Source organism: Camelus dromedarius, chromosome 2, assembly GCF_036321535.1.
Source record: "Camelus dromedarius isolate mCamDro1 chromosome 2, mCamDro1.pat, whole genome shotgun sequence".
NCBI classification, from domain to species: Eukaryota; Metazoa; Chordata; class Mammalia; order Artiodactyla; family Camelidae; genus Camelus; species Camelus dromedarius.
The window spans coordinates 35,097,887-35,120,594 of record NC_087437.1 but is presented as its reverse complement, the minus strand read 5'-3'; the positions used below and the strand labels follow the sequence as shown (position 1 = coordinate 35,120,594).

The 22,708-nt window shown below is 37.8% G+C and overlaps 1 protein-coding gene across 2 annotated transcripts in view; it reads right to left on the bottom strand.

Annotated features, from left to right (window-relative positions):
• Positions 1–241: 241 nt before the first annotated feature.
• The window catches only part of NMD3 (NMD3 ribosome export adaptor), a 60,445-nt gene continuing 37,978 nt past the window's right edge, over positions 242–22,708 (bottom strand). The window contains exon 17 of one of the 2 annotated variants that reach the window (XM_064492538.1): positions 242–305. In XM_064492538.1, coding sequence (XP_064348608.1) covers positions 295–305 — 11 coding nt within the window. In that variant the 3' untranslated portion in view covers positions 242–294. Of the gene's footprint in view, positions 306–6,263; positions 6,375–22,708 lie in introns of those variants that run through there. The other variant, XM_031450224.2, reaches the window with a different exon arrangement.

The window sequence follows — 22,708 nt, the reverse complement described above, 5'->3', positions numbered from 1 at the left end:
ACACTGAATAAGATAAGGTAGGCCCAAGTAAAATGCAAACCCCTCATTTCAACAAATGATGAATTAAATTGCCTGAGCACCAGGTCTGTTTACATCTGACATTTAGCTTTCCTTTGGAATTTGGCTCCTCTGGACTGGAGCGTGAATTTAAGTAAACTGAAAAAAAAAACCAAACAAACAAACAAAAAAAACCAGAATCAAAACTCTATTAACTACAAATGGTTCGTTGTGTCCCTACCTGGGGCAATATTCTTTATTGTCAGCAGTACTTGGTTTTCAACTCTGATTCATTTTTCAAGTTCTTCCTGATTGAAAAAAAAAAAAAAAGAAAAAGAAAAAGAAAACTTTGAGGGTAGAAGAAATACTCTTTTATTTTGGCAGAGTTTCCAGCTACATGACCGCAAGTTGGTACTTCTAGGCAAATGGCAATAGGACCCAGGACTTCAAGTTTTCTCTCAAAGCATTTCTCTTTGAAGAACTACAAAGTGACTCTAAATGCTCTTTAAGCTTCAAAAATAAAAGCACATTTTAAGCCAGTCCCCACGGTGAATTTTTACCATATATAAATACATCTAACTTCATAGGCTAAAGGCATGAAAGAATAAGTTCAGAGAAAAAGAAATTTGATTAAGAAAATACTAACAAAAAGAATCTAGGATATACATTAAAAAAAAACTTCCTTACTCTCTTCTGTACCTTCAGAATCAGATCCATTCTTCAAGGTTCACTTCAGAAATCACCTTCTCCAAGAAATTTTCCCCCAGACTCTCAGGCCACTTTAAAATCTCCTTCCTCTCAATTTCTGCCACACTCTCTTGTAATGATTCAATTTATTTAACTCAGAGATTATAGATGGTTGTTTACATGCTCACCTCTTAGTAGACAATGTGTCATTCACAGAACTATCTACCCTACTGCCCATAAGCGCCTAGACGGTAAGGACTCCCTCTAAGCCACCGAGAATGTTCAGCAAAGCCTAAATTCACATTCATTTTTATGTTCAAAATCATTATTGCCTTTAATCAAATTATTAATAAATACAGATACTTCCAAGTGTTTTATAAGCGTTTTACTCACTACCTAGGTTTTTTTAACTTTTTATTTTGAAACATATATAGTACCCTTCACCCAGCTTCCCCCAATGTGACATCTTGAATACAATATCAAAACAGGAAACTGACATCGGTATGATACTGTTAACAAGACTACTGACTGTGTTCAATTTTCATCAGTTTTTACATGCACTCATTTGTATATGTTTCTATGCAGTATATGCATGTGCAATCCCATGTATATATACTTAGGTAGCTACCACCACAATCAAGATATGGATCTGTTCCATCATCACAAGGGATCCCTCTCATACTTTGTTAATATTCACATCCCCTCCCAACCATATCCCTGCCCCATGGCAACCACTAGTCTGTTCCCCATGTATAGTTTTGTCATTTTGAGAATGTTAATATAAATGGAATTATAAAGTATATGTAAGACCTTCAAAGGTTTTAAAGTAATAAACCTCTTAATAGTGATTTTTTCCCCTTGAGCATAATGCCCTTGAGATCCATCCAGGTTATTGTGTGTGAAGTTCATTACTTTTTATTGCTGAGTAGTACTCCATGGTATGAATGTATCAGAGTTTGACTTTTCCCAGTTTGGAGCTACTACAAATAAAGCCACTATAAACATTCATGTATAGATGTTTGTGTGTGTATCAGTTTTCCTTTATCTGGGATGAATGCCCAAGAGTGCCACTGCTGGGTCATTATGGTAAATGCATGTTCTGTTTTATAAAAAAAACTGCCATACTATCTTCCAGAGAGGCTATGCCATTCCCATCAGTGATATATGAGAAATACAGTTTTTCTGCATTCTCTCCAGCTTTTGATATTATCACTATTTTTAACTCATCTTATAGGTGGGATATCTTGTTGTCGTTTTAATTTGCATTTTCCTGACGGCTAATAATGTTGAATATATTCATGTGTTTATTTTCCATCTGTATCTCCTTTTTGGTGAAATATTTCTTAGTCTTTTGCCCGTTTCTTTCCTCTTTGTGTGTGTGTGTGTGTGTGTGTATATAATTGAAGTATAGTCAGTTTACAATGTTGTGTCAATTTCTGATGTACAGCACAATGCATCAGTCATACATGAACATATATTCATTTTCATATTCTTTTTCACCATAAGTTACTACAAGATATTGAATATAGTTCCCTACACTATACACTATGAACTTGATGTTTATCCATTTTATATATATTAGTTAGTATCTGCAAATCTCAAACTCCCAATTTATCCCTTCTCACCCCTATCCCTCCTGGTAACCAAAAGTTTGTTTTTTATGTCTGTGAGTCTGTTTCTATTCTGTAAATAAGTTCGTTTGTATTTTTTTCTTTAGATTCCACATGTAAGTGATGTCATGTAATATTTGTCTTTCTCTGTCTGACTTACTTCACTTCGTGTGATAATCTCTAGGTCCATCTATGTTGCTACAAATGACAATATTTCATTTTTATGTCTGAATAATATTCCATTATATACATACATACATACATACATACACTTACACATACACACACTACAACTTTTTATCCAGTCATCTGTTGATGGACACTTAGGTTGCTTCCATGTCTTGGCTATTGTAAATAGTGTTTCCAGCACAAAAGTTTTTAATTTTGATGCTGTCCAATTTATCAGCTTTTCCTTTTATGGATAGTGCTTTTGGTGTAATTTCTAAGAACTGTTTACTTAGCCCTAGGTCTAAAAGATTTTCTCCTATGCTTTCTTTTAGAAGTGTTTATCGGTTTACATTTTACATTGAAATTTGATTCATTTTGGATTAATTTTTGTATAAGATATGGGGAGAAGGTCATAGTTTATTTTTTTGCCTATGGATGCCCAACTGCTACAGTGCCATTTGTTGAAAAGACTATCTTTCCTCCATTGAATTGCTTTGACTCTTTGCAGTAAGGTCTTTCTTGGTTCACGAGGCAGAACATAAGAGGCAAATACTAATGGTGCCCACCACACACCAGGCCCTGCCTGTGCTGGGCCCCTTAAAACATCTCCAAAACTATAATTTGAAAAGACACATGCACCCCAATGTTCACAGCAGCACTATTTACAATAGCCAAGACATAGAAACAACCTAAATGTCCATTGACAGGTGATTGGATAAATGGATATATACGTGGTATACATATATAATGGAATATGACTCAGCCATAAAAAAGAATAAAATAATGCCATTTGCAGCAACATGGATGGACCTGGAGATCATCACTCTAAGTGAAATAAGCCAGAAAGAGAAAGAAAAATACCATATGATATCACTCACATGATACGTGGAATCTGAAAAAAAAAAGAGAGAGAGAGACACACACACAAATGAATATATTTACAAAACAGAAATTGATTCACAGACATAGAGAAAAATATATGGTTACCAGGGGATAAAAGGAGTGGGAAGAGATAAATTGGGAGTTGGAGATTTGTAGATACTAACTACTATATACAAAATAGATAAACAACAAGCTTATACTATATAGCACTGGGAACCATATTCAATACCTTGTAGTAACCTATATTGAAAAAGAATATGAAAACAAATATATGTATGTTTATGTGTGACTGAAACATGCTGTTCACCAGAAATTGACACAACATTGTAAACTGACTATACTTCAATAAAAAAGAATGCAAATTTAAAAAACAAAAACAAAACAAAGACATCTTCTCCAGGCCTCACAGATGTTACTGGAGAGTAGGTTCTTGTTTCATCACAGAAAGAATTCAGAGAGGAGACATGGAGGACAAAAAAGCAAAGCAAGGATTTAGTAAGCAACAGTACACTCTCAGAAGGAAGAGCAGGCAGGCTCAGGTGAGCAGATGCTCTGAATTCCTTTGGCAAGCTGGTTATATGGGGTGTGAAAATGACTGGGCAGAATATTCATTGGGGAGGGAGGGGTTTGGGTCATCTTTCCTGGTTTTCGTCCCAGTCCGCCTTCCTGAGGGGTGGGGGAGTTTTTGTCCTTATTTGGTCTTGCCTGGAACTGTCATGGCATTGGTGCGTGATGGGTACTTCTCATTTGCAATGCTAATTTTATTATAATGAGGGCATAATGAGTAAAAAGGCTATATTTGGATGCTGGAGATTCCTGCCTTTCTTTGTTTGCCTCTAGGATGCCTGTCACCACAAGATGTACCTGATGCCTCCCTTCTCTGCTCATATCTAGCTAACTGTCTGCTCTGACAACAGCATATCTGCTCTTATTCCCATTTTACAGTTAAGAAAACTGAGGGTCAGAGAGGTTAAGGGGCCTGCCCACCAGACAGCTAAAAGGATAAAGAGAAAATTAAGCGATGATGACACAGCTTTGTTCCTCCATTTCTGTCCCAATAAAATTATTTAAAATCACTTTTGTTTCAGTCCCTTGAAAATAAAGATAATTAATAACTCATGTTATTTCCTAGATTCCTCCTGACATGTTAGATGAGTAAAATTGACACAGATTCTAAATATTTTATTGTAATATAGAAATCAACATTTTGAGACCAATGTATGGCTACAACTCTTATGAAAATCATGTGAATTTCATAGGAAATAGTTTTGTCTATTTTCTTCTCAATTAAGAGGGAACAGTTTTGTATTTTTAACTGAGACAAATGAAAGGAATGTTTATAACAAATATGACCCAATCTGAATGTCAGTAATAAATAAACAACTCATGTAATCCTGTGGGTTTAACACAAACAAATTGCCCAGACAATGCACAAAGGAAAAAATACAAATTTTTACCAAACATATGGAAGCTCATCAATAATAAAGCAAATTCAAAGTAAAACAATGATATCCCACATTTTACATATTGAATAAGTAGAAATTTTTAAATTTAAATACTTAATGTTGGTTAAGTGTGACAATGAGCATTCTCATCCACTGCTGGTAGAACTGCATATCAGCATAACCTTTCTAGAAAGTGATTTGGTGAGGTGAATAAAGATCCTTCAACAATATGCTCTTTGACTATGGCAGATTAAATATGTCACCGAATTCTCTGTCATTTCCCTGACAAAGAAATGTAGTCTATTTTACCACCCTCTGGAACGTGGCCTGTGACCAGTCTGACCAAGAGAGAGTGGCGGGAGAGACTCCGTGCCAGTTTCAGACCTGGCCTTTAAGAGGAATGCCAGTTTCCACCTCCTCCCTCTTGGAACCCACTGGAAAAGCCCACGTTGGAGGAGAACTGAGGCTCCAGTCAACAGCCATCACCAAATTGTCAGTCATGTGAAAGTTACCTAGGAAATGGATCTCTAGCCCCCGTCAAGTCACCCCAGCCGGCTAACATCATGTGGAGCAGAGACAAATTGTCCCCAAATTGCAAAACTGTGAGCAAATGAATGATTGCTATTGTTTTAAGTGACTAGGTTGTAAGTTTGGAAGACATGCTACAAAGCAATAGATACTTGATATTAACCCCAAAATTTTACTTCTGGAAATTTTCCTCCGGCACTAATCAGGAATGCAGACAAAGGCTTACATCCAAGACATTTTTTACAGAGAAGCTTCAGAAAACCTTGATGTCTAAATTAGGAAAATGTTTATATGGGTTGTGGTATAACCATTATGAAAGTAATTTAAATGTTAGCAATACGGTAGAGTACTTATGGTAAACTTCTAGTTGGAAAAAGTCATATAAAACAGGAAAAAAATTAAAAGCTAATAGTGGTTATTTCTAGGCAATAGATTATGAGTGATTTTATTCTGACTTTCACATTTTTGTGATAATTGAATAAAACAGGAAAAAATAAACCTTAAAAATGAAAAAAAAACCCTACCAACTTATAAAATCTGTCCACAGATTTTTTTTTAAAAAGCTTCATTTTAACTATAGTTTCAAACTTTTTCATATAACCATTTTACCAAGGCATTCAGCAATATTGATGTAGAAACATCTGTTATATCTCATAACTGACAGGCTGACAGGTAGTTATACTGCAATTTTAAAAATTAGCAAGAGACAGACTTATTAGCAACAGGCTTTGATAATCCATAAACTGGATGTAAAAATCTTGAATAATAAAGCAGTTCTAATGATGTGGCAGAAAATAAAATAACTGAAGAAAAATCTCCAAGAAATCAGACTAACATTATTTTAAATATTTACCTTCTAGGAGCTTTCCTAGAGCCATGCCACAATCTTCACAATAGCCTTTGTGAGGTAGGTGTTACTCCCATTGTACAGGTGAAGAGCCTGTGGCCTTGACAGAACTTTCTACAGCCCTCACCTGCAGAGCTGGGAGTTGGGCTCAATGAACATGTTTTTTCCACAGTACCAGGCCACTCCTCTCCAAGGTCAGGGTTCAACATTCTTATGGGATGAAAAGAAAAAAATTATTAGAACTGTAGGCTTTTTGAAAAAAATGTGTTATTCTAACACAATTCATTAAAATATATTTAATTGAACTTCTTAAGCTTCTTTTGTGGGATAATTTTCTTCTTGAACTTCAAACAATCCTAAAAAAGTCAATGCCAGTTTCATAAGAAGCCTAGAGTATTCTTGAGCAGTTGTAAACGGTTTGAGGGGAGGAGGACCAGCTGACAAAGCACAGGTACCTAGGACACATCTCCCCACCTTGTCCTCTCACTCATGGCATCTCTGCAAAGCTCTATCTTTAGCATGACTGAAGCTTTTAGTCAGAAACTAGCTGTGCTCTTTTGCTTTATTCACTATTCGTATTTGTTTTATTTTGTTTCCAATAGGCTGTATCCATTTTAGGAGCCAAGATGTAAGGGATTGGTACCACAGAGAGGCACCACAGGGCATTTGATGGATAAGATGGAGAGCCAGATTTCAACCAAGTGCACTGGGTTTTTGTTTTTAAAGACAGTGGTTTGTTTTATTTGTTGTTAGTTAAAGAAGAGTAACTAGTAACAGCCAAGATTTCCATAGTGTTTATATGCATCAGCTCTGCGCTGTGCACTGTGTGTGAACATCATCCTACTTAATCCTCAAGACTCTAGGAGGTAGGCACGATTTCTATCTTCATTTTATAGATGGAGATGTGAGGTCTGAGACTCCAGATAGGTGGTGTCAGGGTATGAATTGTTTGATCTCAGGCCATGCTCCTTACTGGCACATGGACTGCAGGAGTCAGGGCTGGAATTTCAAAGAGAAGCCTGCTTCTTTCCCCTTCTGTCAGCTCCAGTGGGAACCCTGAGTATGAACAACAGGAGAAGGGCCACGGCTGTGGGAATGGAGAAGTGGGAATCCTAGCTGTGCAAGGCCGAGCTGGAGGGTCGCTCTTCCCAGAGCCAGGGCTGCTTGCTTCCTGGTTCCAAACTGCTAAGTATTCTGAGTCTTCTGTTAAAATGTATTTCTATTCATCCATTATTCCCTGTTATCTAAAAGGATGTAAGATAGTTTATAATGATAGACAGAATATAACAACATGAAGTATGAAAGAAAAAGACATGAGTGGACCTTGAAATATTCAATGGCCAATGTAAAATCACGATCAGCAGTCGTCACAGATCAGTGTCCATTAGATTGAAATAAACCAGTGGCTCAAGATAGGCACGACTAGTGTCAATATTAAGATTAGGAAAATATTTTCTCCTGAAAGCGAAGTGACACAGTGCAAAGTGGTAAGTAGTGCCTTCCGCGTCTCCAAAGGATTCAACACCAGGCAGCAGAGCAGAGTGGTTTGGCATACAGAGTCCGGAGCCAGACAGCCTGGGTTCTGTCACTTTCCAGGTGAGTAATCTTGGGCAAGTTATTTAAGCTGTCTGTACCTTGGTTTCTTCATCTATAAGCAGGGTCTGGGGAAATACAGAGGACTAAATAAGATAAAGGCTGTAAAGCCTTTAGAACAGAGTCAGGCACGTGCCGTGTCTGTGTGCTAATGTTATCATCAGTCTGCTTTGGAACGTCACAGACATTTCCTACCTCAGGGCCCTTGCACTCACTGCTCCCCCTGCCTGACCCAGTTCTTCCCCCCATTGTACATGTGGCTCACTCCTTTCTCCCCTTCAAGCCGTTGTTCTATTGTCACTTTCTCAGTGAGGCCTTTCCAGACAATATTGAAAACTGAAATGCTTTCCCTACTTGACTCCACCAAACCAGCAGCCTATATACTTCCTGCCCCAATGCAGGTTTCTCCTTCTCATGAGCACTTCTCATGCTCAAATAACCAATCACTTTATTTCCTTTGTTTTTCTGTCTTATCTTCCTCCACTAAATGAGGGCAAGTTTCTGTTTTATTCACTGCACTATTCCCAACTCCTACAACAGAACATGACAGAGAGCAGACACCCAACAAACATGTGTTGAATGAATTAACCAACATACTCATCACTGTACAACCAACAGCAGAGTCACTCTGAAACACCTGCAAGGGCAAGTCAGTCAGTCAAAAAAATGAACCTGCAAATTGTGGGAACTTTTCAATCTTCTGGTAATGATTTGAGAAAGACTTTGAAAATCTTATGTTACGTTATGGAGACAAAGGTAACTCCAGTGAGATTTGAGGTGACATGTACCGTTTTATACTCTTGGAGTGAGTTTAGAATTAGTGACTAAGAGTCACTTCCAGCTGGGGCACAGCTAGATGGAACTGTCAAAATACAGAGTAAGAACAAAGCATTACTGGAATCAAATCATCACTCTGTCAGTTCTTAATAGAGCCAGTCCAACAAATCATAGGTTCTATTATCCAGTTCTCTCCTGACAGCAAAGCAAGGACAGGAAAGCCAGTTATTAATGAGAACATCTTATTTTAATGCCTCAGAGGAACTCAAAACTCCATGCTTCCTAACACAAAGGCAAGTGTTAAGTGCGGAACTTGGTGAGAGACATCAGGACACATGGGGCTCCCACTTAGAACCAAGAGTTACGTGACTGCACAGGCCTAAGTGGTGAGTGGCTGTCTTTTCAGTCAGTGAAAGGCAATCTAGCAGAACAGAAAACATGCCACAGAAAGGGCAACAGAAGCCAACAAGGTGAGTCAAGCTCCAGGTGAATATGGGAAACTCTCCCAGTCCCAAAGACAGACTGACATGTGTCGTCCACATGTGGTAATATGCCAACCTCACAGTAGCAGCCATTTCTGTACACCACTCTTTGGCCAAACAGATGAGTTTGGGGAGCTCTTAGCTTTCCCATGGCCGAAGTGTGAGAGCCAGGAATATTTCCAGGAGATATTCTTCATAAGGGATTCAGAAGAAAAAAGTTGACTTGGCTATGGTTGCATTCTGAGCATTCTGTTCATGTAAAATGTGGCCTGAGCATGGTTCCCAATTAAGAGAGAACTGTGTGGTGTGGATTGCTGCCTGGGAATGAGCCTGAGTGCTTCTTTGTCTCTCGGTACCATTTTTGGCTGAAAGTCAATTTTGTCTGATATGAGAATAATATACCCCTGCTCTCTTCTGTTTTCCACTTGCATGAAATATCTTTTTCCATCACTTCACTTTGAGCTTACACATGTCCTTAAGGCTGAAATAAGCCTTCTTATAGACAGTATGTAGATGGGTCTTATTTGTTTATCCATCCAGCCACTCTGCGCCTTTTGATTGCTGAATTCAATCCATTTACTTTTGGAGTAATTATTCACAGTTAAAGACATACTAATGCCATCTTATTAATTGCTTTCCGGCTGTTCTGTAGTGCCGGTTTCCTTTTTCCTCTCTTTCTGTCTACCTTTGTGAATTGGTGATTTTCCATAATGGTACACTCTGATTCTCCTCTCTTTATTTTCTGTGAATTTACTAAAGGTTTTTGCTTTTGTGGTTACCATGAGGCTTACACAAAACATCTTGTAACAGTCTATTTTAAGCTGATAGCATCTTAACTCCAATCACACACAAAATCTCTACCCTTTTACTCCTCCCTTTTTTTGTTTTTGATGTCACAATTACCTCTTTTATATTGTGTTTTTGTTAACAAACTAGGGTAGCCATGGTTATTTTTAATATTCTTGTCCTTTAATCTTTACACTAGACTTAAGTGGTTAACACACCACTCTATTGCAGTATTCTGAATTCAATTATATGCTTATCTTTACCAATATGTTCTACACTTTCCTTTTTTTTTATTAAATTATAATTGACATACAGTATTATGTTAGTTTCAGGTGTACAACATAGTGAGTTGATATTTAAGTGATCACTATGATAAATCTGGTTACCAAGTGTTACCATACAGTTATTACAGTATTATTGACTATATTCCCTATGTTGTACATTACATCCTCATGATTTATTTACTTTATAGGTGGAAGTTTGTACCTCTTAATCCCCTTCACCTTTTTCACCCCTTTGCCCTCTCCTCTCCCTTCTGGCAAACACCAATTTGTTCTCTGTATTTGAGTCTTTTCTGTTTTGTTTGTTTTGTTTTTTAGATTCTACATATTAGTGAAATTATATGGTATTTGTCTTTCTTATTTTGTCGACTGATTTCACTTAGCATAATACCTGCTACGTCCAACTATGCTGTTACAAATGGCAAGATTTCATTCCTTTTTATGGCTGAATAATGTTCCATTGTGTGTGTGTAAATATATATAATACATCTTTATCCATTTGTCTATCAGTGAGCACTTAGGTTGCTTCCATGTCTAGGCTATTGTAAATAGTGCTGCAATGAACACAGAAGTGCATGTAACTTTTCAAATTAGTGTTTTCACTTTCTTCAGATAATATTCAGGAGTGGAATTGCTGGATCGCATGGTAGTTGTATTGTTAATTTTTTGAGGAACCTCCAAAGTTTCCCATAGTGGTTCCACCAATTTACATTAACACCTACAGTACATGAGGGTTCCCTTTTCTCCAGATCCTTGTCAAAACTTGTAATTTGCTGTCTTTTTGATAATAGCTATTTTGATAGGTGTGAGGTGATATCTCATTGTGGTTTTGATTTGCACTTCCCAGGTGATTAGTGATGCTGAGCATCTTTTCACATGTCTGATGGTCATCTGTATGTCTTCTTTGGAAAAATATTCAGATTCTCTACCCATTTTTTAATGAGGTTTCTTTTTTTGATATTGAGTTGTATTGTTCTTTATATATTTTGGATATCAACCTCTTACCAGATATATCATTGAGAAGTATCTTCTCCCATTCAGTAGGTTGCCTTATCATTTTGTTGATGGTTTCCTTCACTGTGCAAAAGTTTTTTTAGTTTGATGTAGTCCCATTTGTTTATTTTTGCTTTTGTTGCCCTTGGCTGAGGAGACAAATCCAAAAAAAAAAAAAAAAAATCTTTAAAACTGATGTCAAAGAGCTTATTGTCTATGTTTCCTTCTAGGATTTTTATGGTTTCAGGTCTTACATTTAATCCATTTTGAGTTTATCTTTCATATGGCTTACAAGTGTGTTGTACATTTTTTATGTTACTAATTAGCATCCTTACATTTCAACTGGAAAAACTCCTGCCAGTATTTCTTGTAAGGCATTGTTAGTGGTGTTGAACTCCCTCAGCTTTTGTTTTTCTGGGAAAGTCATATTTCTTCTTCATTTCTGAGGGATAACTTTGCCAGCTACAGTATTGTTGGTTGGCAGTGTTTTTTCTTTTGGCATGTTAAATATTATCATCCCACTCTCTCCTGATGTAAGCTTTATTCTGAGAAACTCACTGATAGCATTATGGGGGTTTCTTTGTAAGTTTCAAGCTTCTTTTCTCTTGCTGCTTTTAAGATTCTCCATTTGTCTTTAATCATGGGTCTCGGAAGAATCTTTACAAGTTTGGTGACCTATGAGATTCATGAACTTGAATATCCAAATCTCTGTCCAGATTTGAGAAGTTCTCAGTCATTATTTCTTTAAATAAGCTTTCTGCCCCTTTCTCTCCCTCTTCTTCTATTGGAACTCCAATAATTCACAAAGTACTTTTTTTTCATGGTATCGTAAATCACATGGGCTTCTGTCATTCTTTTTTCTTTATTTTTGACTGAATAATTTCAAAGTTCCTGTCTTCTAACTCAGATTTTTTTTTTTCTTCAGCTTGATCCATTCTGCTGTTGATGCTTTCCACTGCATTTTTCATTTCACTCATTGTATTCCTCAGCTACAGAATTTTTGTTTGGTTCTCTCTCTTTTTTAAACTTTTCATTTTATTCACGTACTGTTTTCCTGATTTTGCTGAAATGTCTTGTGTATTTTCTTGTGACTCATTAAATTTCCTTAAAACAGATATTTTGAAATCTTTATCATGTAAATTATAGATTTCACGTTTTTGAGATCAGTTACTGGAAGATAATTATAATCCTTTGGTGGAGTCATTTTTCTTTGATTTTTCATGTCCTTGAAGTTTTGTGTTGCTGTCTTCTCATTTGAAGTAGCAGTATCCTCCTCTAGTCTTTACTAACTTCCTTTGAGGAAGAAATACCTTCCATTAGCCCTGCTAGTGATTCTGAGGCTTTCTATGGGTACACCTGCTCCATTCTTCTTGCTCCCTCTTGCAGAAGAATTCTTAAGTTTATTGGAATATCTTGAAGATATTATGGATTTGGTTCCAAACAACTGCAATAAAGTGAGTACTGCAATAAAGCAAGACATATGAATTTTTTGGTTTCCTGGTGCAAATAAAAGTCATGTTTACACTATACTGTAGTCAAGTAAGTGTCCAATAGCATTATGTCTAAAAAAATGTATATACTTTGATCTAAAAATAATTTATTGCTGAAAAATACTGTCATCTGAGCCTTCAGCAAGTTGTAATCTTTTTGCTGGTGGAGGGTCTTGCCTCAGTGTTGATGGCTGTTGAGTTATCAGGGTGGTGGTTACTGAAAGTAAGGGTGGCTGTGGCAATTTCTTAAAATTAGATAACAATAAATTTTGCCACATTGTTGACTTTTTTTCACAAATGATTCTCTGAAGCATGCAATGCTGTTTGACAGCATTTTACCCACAAATAGAACTTGTTTCAAAATTAGAATTAATCCTCTCAAACCCTACTGTTGCTTTTTTAACTAAGTTTATATAATATATGTAATATTTAAATCCTTTGTTGTCATTTCAACATGTGATTCAGTTTGCCATCTTATATGGGCACAGTTTGTGGAGCCCCAAAACAATTACAAAGGTAACATCAAAGATGACTGATCACAGATCACCCTAACAAATATAATAATGAAAAAGCTGAAATATTTTGTGAATTATCAAAATAAGCAGAGACACAAAGTGAGCAAATGTTGGAAAAATGGTGCCAACAGACTTGCTTGACACAGGGTTGCCACAAACCTTCAATTTGTAAAAAACACAATATCTGCAAAGTATAGTAAAGCAACACACAACAAAACAAAATATGCCTGTATGCCTTCCCTTAATCCTGCAACAGGCCAGGCTGGGTGCCTACAGCCTCCCTTTGTTTTTACAAAGATGGCTAGCACTAAACCTCAAGTTTGTGGGATCTCCCTCAACCGCAGATTCAGGTTGGCTTTTCTCATGTGCTCACTAGCCATCTGCCAAAGCTCACTCTTGCTGCCACCGTGGGAGCATGCACAGGGAGCCACCATGGTGTAAGAGAGGGGGACAAAGCACACAGAGCACTGGGGTGCCCATAGGTCATTTGGGGGATCTGCTGGCAAGGTGCCCCCAATGGTTCATAGGCAAGCTTCTTTTTTTTTAAATTGAAGTATAATTGATTTATAATGTTGTGTTAGTTTCTGGTGTACAGCATAGTGATTCAGTCATGTGTGTGTGTATACACACACACACACATACATATATACATATTCTATTTCATTATAGGTTAATACAAGATATTGAATATAGTTCCCTGTGCTATACTGTAGGACCTTGCTGTCTACCTGTTTTATATACAGTAGTGTATACCTGTTAATTTGAAACTACTAATTTATCCCTCCCCTCCCCTTTCCCCTTTAGTAACCATAAGTTTACTTTCTATGTCTGAGTCTGCTTCTGTCTTATAAATAAATTCATTGTCTCTTTTTTTTTTAGATTCCACATATGAGTGATATCATATGGTATTTTTCTCTTTCTGGCTTACTTCACTTAGAATGACAATCCCCAGGTCCCCAGTGCTGCAAATGGCATTGTTTTACTTTTTATGGCTTAGTAGTATTACACACACACACACACACCACATCTTCTCTATTCAATCATCTGTTGATGGATATTTAGGTTGCTTCCATGTCTTGGCTGCTGTGAATAGTGCTGTTGTGAATACTGGGGTGCATGTATCTTTCTGAATTGGAATTTTCTCTGGATATATGCCCAGGAGTGGGATCACTGGATCACATGGTTAACACTATTTTCAGGTTTTTGAGGAATCTCCATACTGTTTTCCACAGTGGCTGCACCAAATTACATTCCCACCAACAGTGTAGGAGGGTTCCCTTTTCTCCACACCCTCTCCAGCATTTGTCACTTGTGGTCTTCTTAATGATGGCCATTCTGACCAGTATGAAGTGATACCTCATTGTAGTTTTTATTTCCATTTCTCTGATAACTAGTGATATTGAGCATCTTTTCATGTGCCTATTGGCCATCTGTATGTTTTCGTTGGAGAAATGTCTGTTTAGATCTTCTGCACATCTTTTGATTGGGTTGTTCACTTTTCTCTTATTGAATTGTATGAGCTGTTTGTATATTCTGAAAGTTAAGCCCTTGTTGGTCTCATTGTTTGCAAGTATTTTCTCCCATTCCATAGGTTATCTTTTCATTTTGTTTATGGTTTCCTTTGTTGTGCAAAAGCTTAAGTTTAACTAGGTCCCGCTTGTTTTTGCTTTTATTTCTGTTGCCTTGGTAGACTGACCTAGGAAAACATTGCTATGATTTACATCAGAGAATGTTTTATCTATATTCTCTTCTAGGAGGTTTATGGTGTCCTGTCTTATGTTTAAGCCTTTAAGCCATTTTGAGTTTACTTCTGTGTATGGTGTGAGGGAGTGTTCTAACCTCATTGATTTACACGCAGCTGTCCAGCTTTCCCAACACCACTTGATGGGCAAGCTTCTTGATGGAGTCTGAGACCCAGTTAGTGGGATTCATGTCCCTTTGATGATCTCCAAGAGTCCAATCTGCTGCCCTCCCAGTCTTTCCCCTCACCTACCTAGTCAGGAAGCTCACAACTCAGTATTCCCGATGGGGTGAGAGCAATGAGCCTGTTTGACAGTGTCTCACACAACTGGGGAATCAAGATGCTCATTCACACACTCTTTTTTACCCTTACAGAAGAAATCTGTGAAGATCTCTCTTGGCCCTAAGCAGTGCCATCTTGCGTATGTGGTGATGCAGGTAAAGACTTTTCTTCTTACCCACTCCAATGCATCCAAACTCATGTTTTTCTTACACTCGTGTGCTAGAACTTCTCCACTGGAAACTCTTGACTTCCACAAAGGCTCTCTTGCTCATGGGTCATTGTCTAAGACAGTGTTTTCCAGGGGCTCCTGGACTGCAGCCGAGAGGGGCAGGAGCCAGATTACAGACCACTGCAGGATCCACAGCCAGGACCAAGGTCCATATTCCTATTACTTGATGCACAGGTGGGCAGACTCCTCCAGGATTCCTTGGCATATGGGACTGGATCCCACAGCTCCCACAAAGGCACTTTTGTCCCTGGATGGATGCCAGACTGTTGTTGCGGGAAGGACACAAACGAGGGACGTCTTAGTCAGCTACATGGCTGACATCACTCCCTAAACAACCTAGCCCTGTATCTTTCAGCAAGCTGAGCAATTCAAGAATGGTAAAATCTAGACATTCCAGCATTCTGTACCACAAAATTCTTGGCTCCATCAACTACCTAAATCTTTTTTTATTCTTATTTTTTATTGAAGTGTAGTTGATTTACAATGTTAGTTTCAGGTGTTCAGCAAAGCAATTCAGTTATACACATACACACATACATTTATATTTTTCAGTTTCTTTTCCATTATGTGTTATTACAAGAAGTTGAATACAGTTCCCTGTGCTATACAGTAGGTGCTTGTTGCTTATTTCCTTCACATATAGTAATGTGTATTCATCAATCCCAAACTCCCAATCTGTCCCTCCTCAGTCCCGTACGCCCATCATGTTTCCCCAAGGTAACCACAATTTGTTTTCTGTATCCATGTCAACTATCTCTTAACCACCAGCTCCATTCCTTCAATTCCCAGTTTCATCTCTGTACAATATTGCCTCTAAACTTTGAACACTGTCCCCCATTATCCATCCCATGCTTGTCCTTTCGATCTGAAATGGACTTGACTTCTCTGATTCAATCCCCTCCTTATTCCTGGCTCAATCCATCCTCAGTATCTACTCCAGGAAATGAAGCCTAGGCTCCCAGGACCAAACTAATCATTAGCCAGATGCACAAGACTGCCACTGAGCTTATCTAGAGCCCCCCTTGGGAAGAAACTGGGTAACAGTACATGATGGCTGGACATGCTATAATTACCATGAGTACCATTAGAAGGAGGGCACAATTCTGCCACACTGTCTGCTGCTTCTACCACCACCAGCAGCAGCACCTTTCCATGTCCTGGGTGTGTGAAGAGTGGTCTGGTTCAACCCACCACCACCAGAGCAACAAGTGATTTATTGGGGACAACAAAAATAAACTGAGAGACCCAAAGTATGAAAGTAGAGAAGACTATAAGCTCCCTTGAGGTGAAAATTATGTATGTCTTATTTATAATTGCCTCTTCAGGGCATGCTAGTATCTAACATGTTACTAGTTTCTCAATAAATTTGTTGAAATAATTAATTAGGAAAAGAGTGGTACTGTCTTTGATCTCCATCTTACTGTCCTTTAAAGGAAATTAAATCAATAAATATGTTGTTCCAATCATGGTGTAAGGCTTTGCAAATGTATAAATAGATGAAATGAGTTACACATAATCTTTACTCACGAGAACTTCTCAAGAAGTTATCTACCTCATAAAGTTTTGTAAGGATAACATGAATGTACATAAGGCACTTAGAACAATGCCTGACATAGTAAGCACTGTTTGCCATTACTATTTCCTCTTAAGAACAAAGACATCCTATAGGCCTGTAATCTCAATTGACTTGGTTATGCAAATCTCAACCACAAATCTTAAGCAGAACAGAAGATAATGGGAAAACAAAGTAATACAAAGCAATGCTAAATCACACATTCCACATTCCATCTGGCAGTTTTAACCAGTGAGCTGCAGTTTCATATTCTCTCCCTTCCTTGATCACCCTTTTGATCTAGACATACAAGAAAGGTGATGAACTCAAAAATGCAAGCAACAAGAAGTTGGAAAATAAGAAACTGGTGCATTTCAGATTAGACGGTCAGCCCCTTACTGGGGGAATGCTTCACCTGCCCCAGTGCTACTCTGACGCAGGGTTCAAATTCTTCCCTGCCTACTCCCTGGCTACAGAAGGATGGAGGAGTGGGGAGAAGCCTGTGCTAGGATTAGCAAACTTTCAGATGTAGAAGGGCATGGTTCTGGGAATCAAGCCTCTCATCCGAGCTCTGCACAGACCTCTCAGTGATCCATGGTGAATCACCTCAATTCTTTCTTCTTCTGTTTCATCTACAGAATGAGAATGCCTATGCTCTGCCCCTCATAAATGTTGTGAAAATAAGTTGAAATAACACAGGGGAAGGCATTTTGAGAGTATAAAGTACTATAAAAAGTCTTACTAGTGACAGAGTTAGTATTAGTATAGCATTAATATAGCTTTCCCTAAAGTTAACAGATACACAAAATAAAGGCTCTATTATCAAATTAATTTAGCAAATGATTCGTTAAGAAAATTCTCCAGATTTCTCCGCTTAGGATAGTGGTTTCCAACCCTCTCAAATCCAATGTTCTCTCGTTGTAAACAGGTATCTCTGTAACACCTCCTTTACCATCCTGAAACAAAATTCATAGGTATGTCCTACATAAAAGTAATTTTTCGAAAGACCAACAATAGCATAATATGTATTTTAATATGTAAATCTTGGAAATGACTAAACCAAAAGACATAGGTAGTCAGCCCCCTGCCTTCACATGGAAAATTATGGTGAATGTGCCAGCTGCACACACAGGCTACACAGTCACGCTGTATCGGGGATTCAAACACAACCAGTGCTGTTTGCTCATGATGCCCTTTTCTGAAATGGTAAAAAATTCTTGGTAAAGCTCCAAACAAAACAGAATACAATCTCCCCTTAATTTACATGGTCATTGTATTCCAAAGGCATATCAGTGACTACTCTTATGAAATCATGATTTTGTGTTTATATGTAAAAGAATTAGTTTCTAAGCTTAATTATAAATAGATTTTAAAGCTACCTGACCGTAAGGACAACAGTAAGTCCCAGGAAGCAAGGGACAACTCTTGCTTTTATGGGACAGATTGTACCCTGCAGGCTATCCATGACCTCTGGGCCAACTGGTGTGACAACAAAAACACTCCCACAGATTTATAATTTATAAAATGTCCCCTCGGGGATAGTACTGCTCCACTGAAAATCACCACTATAGGCTTCAGGGTGTCTCTAACCTGATAGTATGAGCTGTACCTAAGACAATAGTTTGCCATTGCTTAACCACAGAACACTTCCCGAGCAGCTTCAAGAAAGACTATCATTTCACTCATCACACTTTTGGAAATACTGGTATTGATCATTTTGAAAAAGTGAATTCAATAGTGAAAACATACTGAGTACTTGCCACAAGTAACCAGCAGTAACAAGGTTCTGAAGATATGTTTTCCAGGGGTAGAAAACCTGATACTTGGCTGGTCCTCTTATCAATAATCCAGAAAAGGTATCATGTCTCCAAAGACAAGAGAGAAGGAGCTCATAGAAAATTTTCTAGGATAATCAGACTCACAGAGCCATCAGTACCATTCAGGATAAATGGTATGAAAGTTTCACACTTGGAGTACAAGCTGCTGCTTGGAAATCACTTTTATGGTCCTTGAACATATTAATTCATACTCATTTTTCAAGGGCTGTAAATTTCTCTATGCGCATTTCTCAAAAGGAAACTGGATTTGTAGATCAGTCCAGGGAATGAGGTGGATAATCTTGGCTATTTTTTCCTTATCAATTCAATATACAAAATTAAAGCAATGAAATGTTTATTTCCACTATTTTCCCAAAGCTGCAGGTTTTATAAGCATTGAAAGATACATAAAATTGGAAAGTTCACATTTTAATACTTCTCCCAAACCTGGCTGGCTTTAACTCATAACCTAACGATTACTAGAAAAATAAATAAAAGCCCCACTATCAATGGCCTAGTGAGACTAAAACTATCCCAATTCTCTATCTCAAATGAAAGGAATGGACTCTAGCAAATAATTACAGGGCAATCAGGTGAGTGCTATTAGCTACAGGATCACAGAGAAAGACACCTCTCTCCACCTGGAGCCCCAGGAAGGGTTTCTTGAAGACTAATTAATAGAAAGCCAAAATTATCTCCTTAATTACACTGTCAATACATTTTATTTTAACAGATTTTAAGATAAGTGTGAGAGTAAGACTTCTGATTTTCTAAGTACTTATCACGCATTGGTGCCATCTGGTGGACATTTTTAGCTAAAGCTAAAATTACTGTTTAAAAGAATTTGGGGCTTTCTCCTCTTTAAAAAAAAAAAAAAAAAGGAAAGAGAAGAACACATTTTTATTATTTTGCAATATATTTTATATTACAGTTTCTGTAACTGGGTGACCAATTCAATCCTATGGGGTTCTCTATCAACCTAAGTCAGTTCTCTTACCACATGGCCACATCTCACCTTTATTCAGATTTATGAATGGGTTAAGTTAACCACATTATATGTAAAATTTGCAAAGCAAATTCAAATGAAATGATCAATAAGAGAGCACAGTGTTTGTCAATATTTTTAAAACTACTTCCATTCATCCAATAGTTTTTAGAGTGACTTTTATTTATTCAAAAAATCTAAATTATGGATATCAGTTGCCCTGCCTAAGCAAGATCCAGAGAAGCACATACCTTAATAAGAAGAAAGAATTTATGGCTATAACTACATCAAAGTTAAGTATTTCTGTTTAGTGACAGACATTATTTGCAAATTTAACAACTACTAAAATGAGTAAAGATATCTGCAATGTCTGAAACCAATAAGGACTATTTATACAAGACATTTCATCAAGTCAACATAAGACAGAAAAATCGAAGAAAGAAGAGCAGAAGTAAATAAGCACTGGCTAAAAATGGAAATGATAGTCAGCATGTTATCAAATAAATATTAAAATGAGGTATCACTTTACACCTATCAGGTTGACAAAAAAAAATTCATAAAGTCTGATACTAGCAAGTGCTAGTGAAAGTGTAAGGAAACAGAAGCCATCAAGTATCGCTGTTAAGAAAGAAATCTGACAGTACTTAGTTAAGTATGCATATATCCCACAACCCAACAATGACATTCCTGGGTATATTAGTTACCTGGCGGTGTAACAAGTTACCCAAGATTTAGAGGCTTAAAATGACAAACATTAGCTCAAAATTTCTGTAGGTCTGGAATCTAGATGCAGTTTAGCTGGGGCCCTCTGAGGTGTCTCTCAAAAGATTACAATCAAGGGTCAGCTGGGGCTGCAGTTACCTCAGGAGTAACTGGGGAAGCATCTGCTTCCAAGCTCACTCACAAAGCTGTTGTCATGCCTCAGAGACTAACTGACTGTTGGTCAGAGACATGGACCTCTCCACAGGTCAGTCCACAACATAGCAGCTGGCTTCCCCCAAAGAAGAAAGAATGAGAAATGGCAAGTATGATAGAAGTCACAGATCTTTAAAGGAAAAAAAAAAAAAAACTGATCTTGGAAGTGACATCTCATCACAGCTGTCAGCTTCTATTCACCAGAAGAGAATCGCGAACCCCAGCCCATGTTAAACGGGAGGAGACTCAACAAGGGCGTGGGTATGAGGAGACAGGGATCACTGGGAGCCATGTTAGAGGCTGCCTGTTACCATACAGGATATATACCCTAGAAACTCAACAGACCAACAATAAAACAGGCATGAGGCTGTTCACTGTAATATGTATGCAAGATAATTGCAGGAAACCTGAATGTCCATCAATGGGAAACAGATGAGAAGAGAAAGGGAGAGTATCATGCAACAAAAAACAGTGAACCAATTTACAAGATGGATCCATTTCAAAATCCTAATGTTAAGTGTAAAAAGGTAATAAAAAGTAAAAATTTCAGCACAACAGCATTTATTTAAATTTAACCCATGAAAAACATTACATATCTTTCAAGAATTTCCATGTATCTATGTAAAAGCATGAGAGGTAGACATATACATGGCATGGGTGACAACGGGAAGAAGGAATGGGCATGATGATTTGCATGAACCAAAATCAATGTGCCATGAAATGAGTATAATCAATTCAATTCCGTGGATGTAAAAGCATTAAAAACGAAGTCCGGGGGAGGATATAGCTCAAGTCGTAGAGTGTGTGCTTAGCATGCAAGAGGTCCTGGGATGAATCCCCAGTACCCTCCATCAAAAAACTACATAAATAAACCTAATGACCTCCCTCTGCAAAAAAAAAAAAAAAAATAGAAAGAAAGAAAAAAAGCCCAAAACACAAGGAGTAAAATGAATGCATCCCTTTACTACTGTGGCTCAAGTCCCCGAATTCTCCTTCCTAGACACACAGTTTCTGGTTATGGAAGATAAGTGCATATGCATAAGAAGGGACTGCACAGGTTAGTTACTTGTTATTTTTTACCCCACATACCCTTCAATATGCTGCTCTGAACATCTGGGAAACATCAAACTATATTCCTAAGCTCTCTTGCCAGGTAGCTTTCTATGAGGCACTGAAAGGAACCAAGGAAGCTGAAGAAAAAAGACCCCAGCTTCCATTGTGTGCCAGTTGCTGGCAGACACTCTTGCTGCTATGGAAATGGAGTGATTCCAGATGAGAAGCCGGCACAGGAACAGCACTCTTTGGTTAAGTGACACCTCTTCAGCAGATCCAGGCTGGCCTCTAACCGTGCCTTCAAGAGTACAGCCACAGGTCAACTTAAGGGTGGCAGCATCTGCACCTCTGATCTCTGAGCATCACCCCTTCATCTTCATTTTTACTGTTCCAGGCCCATTTGTCTTCCTTTTCGCACTTCCAGACCCTTTATGTCAGTACAGAGAGTACAGACCATCTGAAAAATACTGCTTTTCTATTACCTTGACAATAATGGGACCCCACAGTTTTAAACAACCGAATTTCCATTTTACAGATAAGGAGATTGAGTTATTTGCCTGAGGATCACAGCTGCGATGTGAACCCTGGACATCTGGCTCCTAAGCCTATGCACTCCACTATGTTCTTCCTTTCATACACAAGTCCAGTAAAACTGTATTTCCACGTGATGCCATTTTAAAAAAGAAATGTGACTGTATGATAAAGATAGCCGAGTAACACCTGTGGGCCTTTTAAGTAAACATTTATTTTGTATCCTCATGCCTTAGAAAAAGGAAAATACAAAAAAAGTTATACAATAAAGGATATGACTGACCTCCCTTCCTTTCTGATAGATTCATTCATATGCTTGGGGTAAATATGGCTCCATGTGTCATAGTACAGGTCTGATGCTAAACTTGCCATGGTTCAGTCAGTGAGAAGCACCAGATCGGGCAAATATATTGTCAGACCTGTAATCCATGTTAGATTTGCATCATAAACTATTTTTTAAAATAATTAAAAGAGGTACTAAGACAAATCATAACACAATCCTTAAAATTCTTTTTTTTAAAA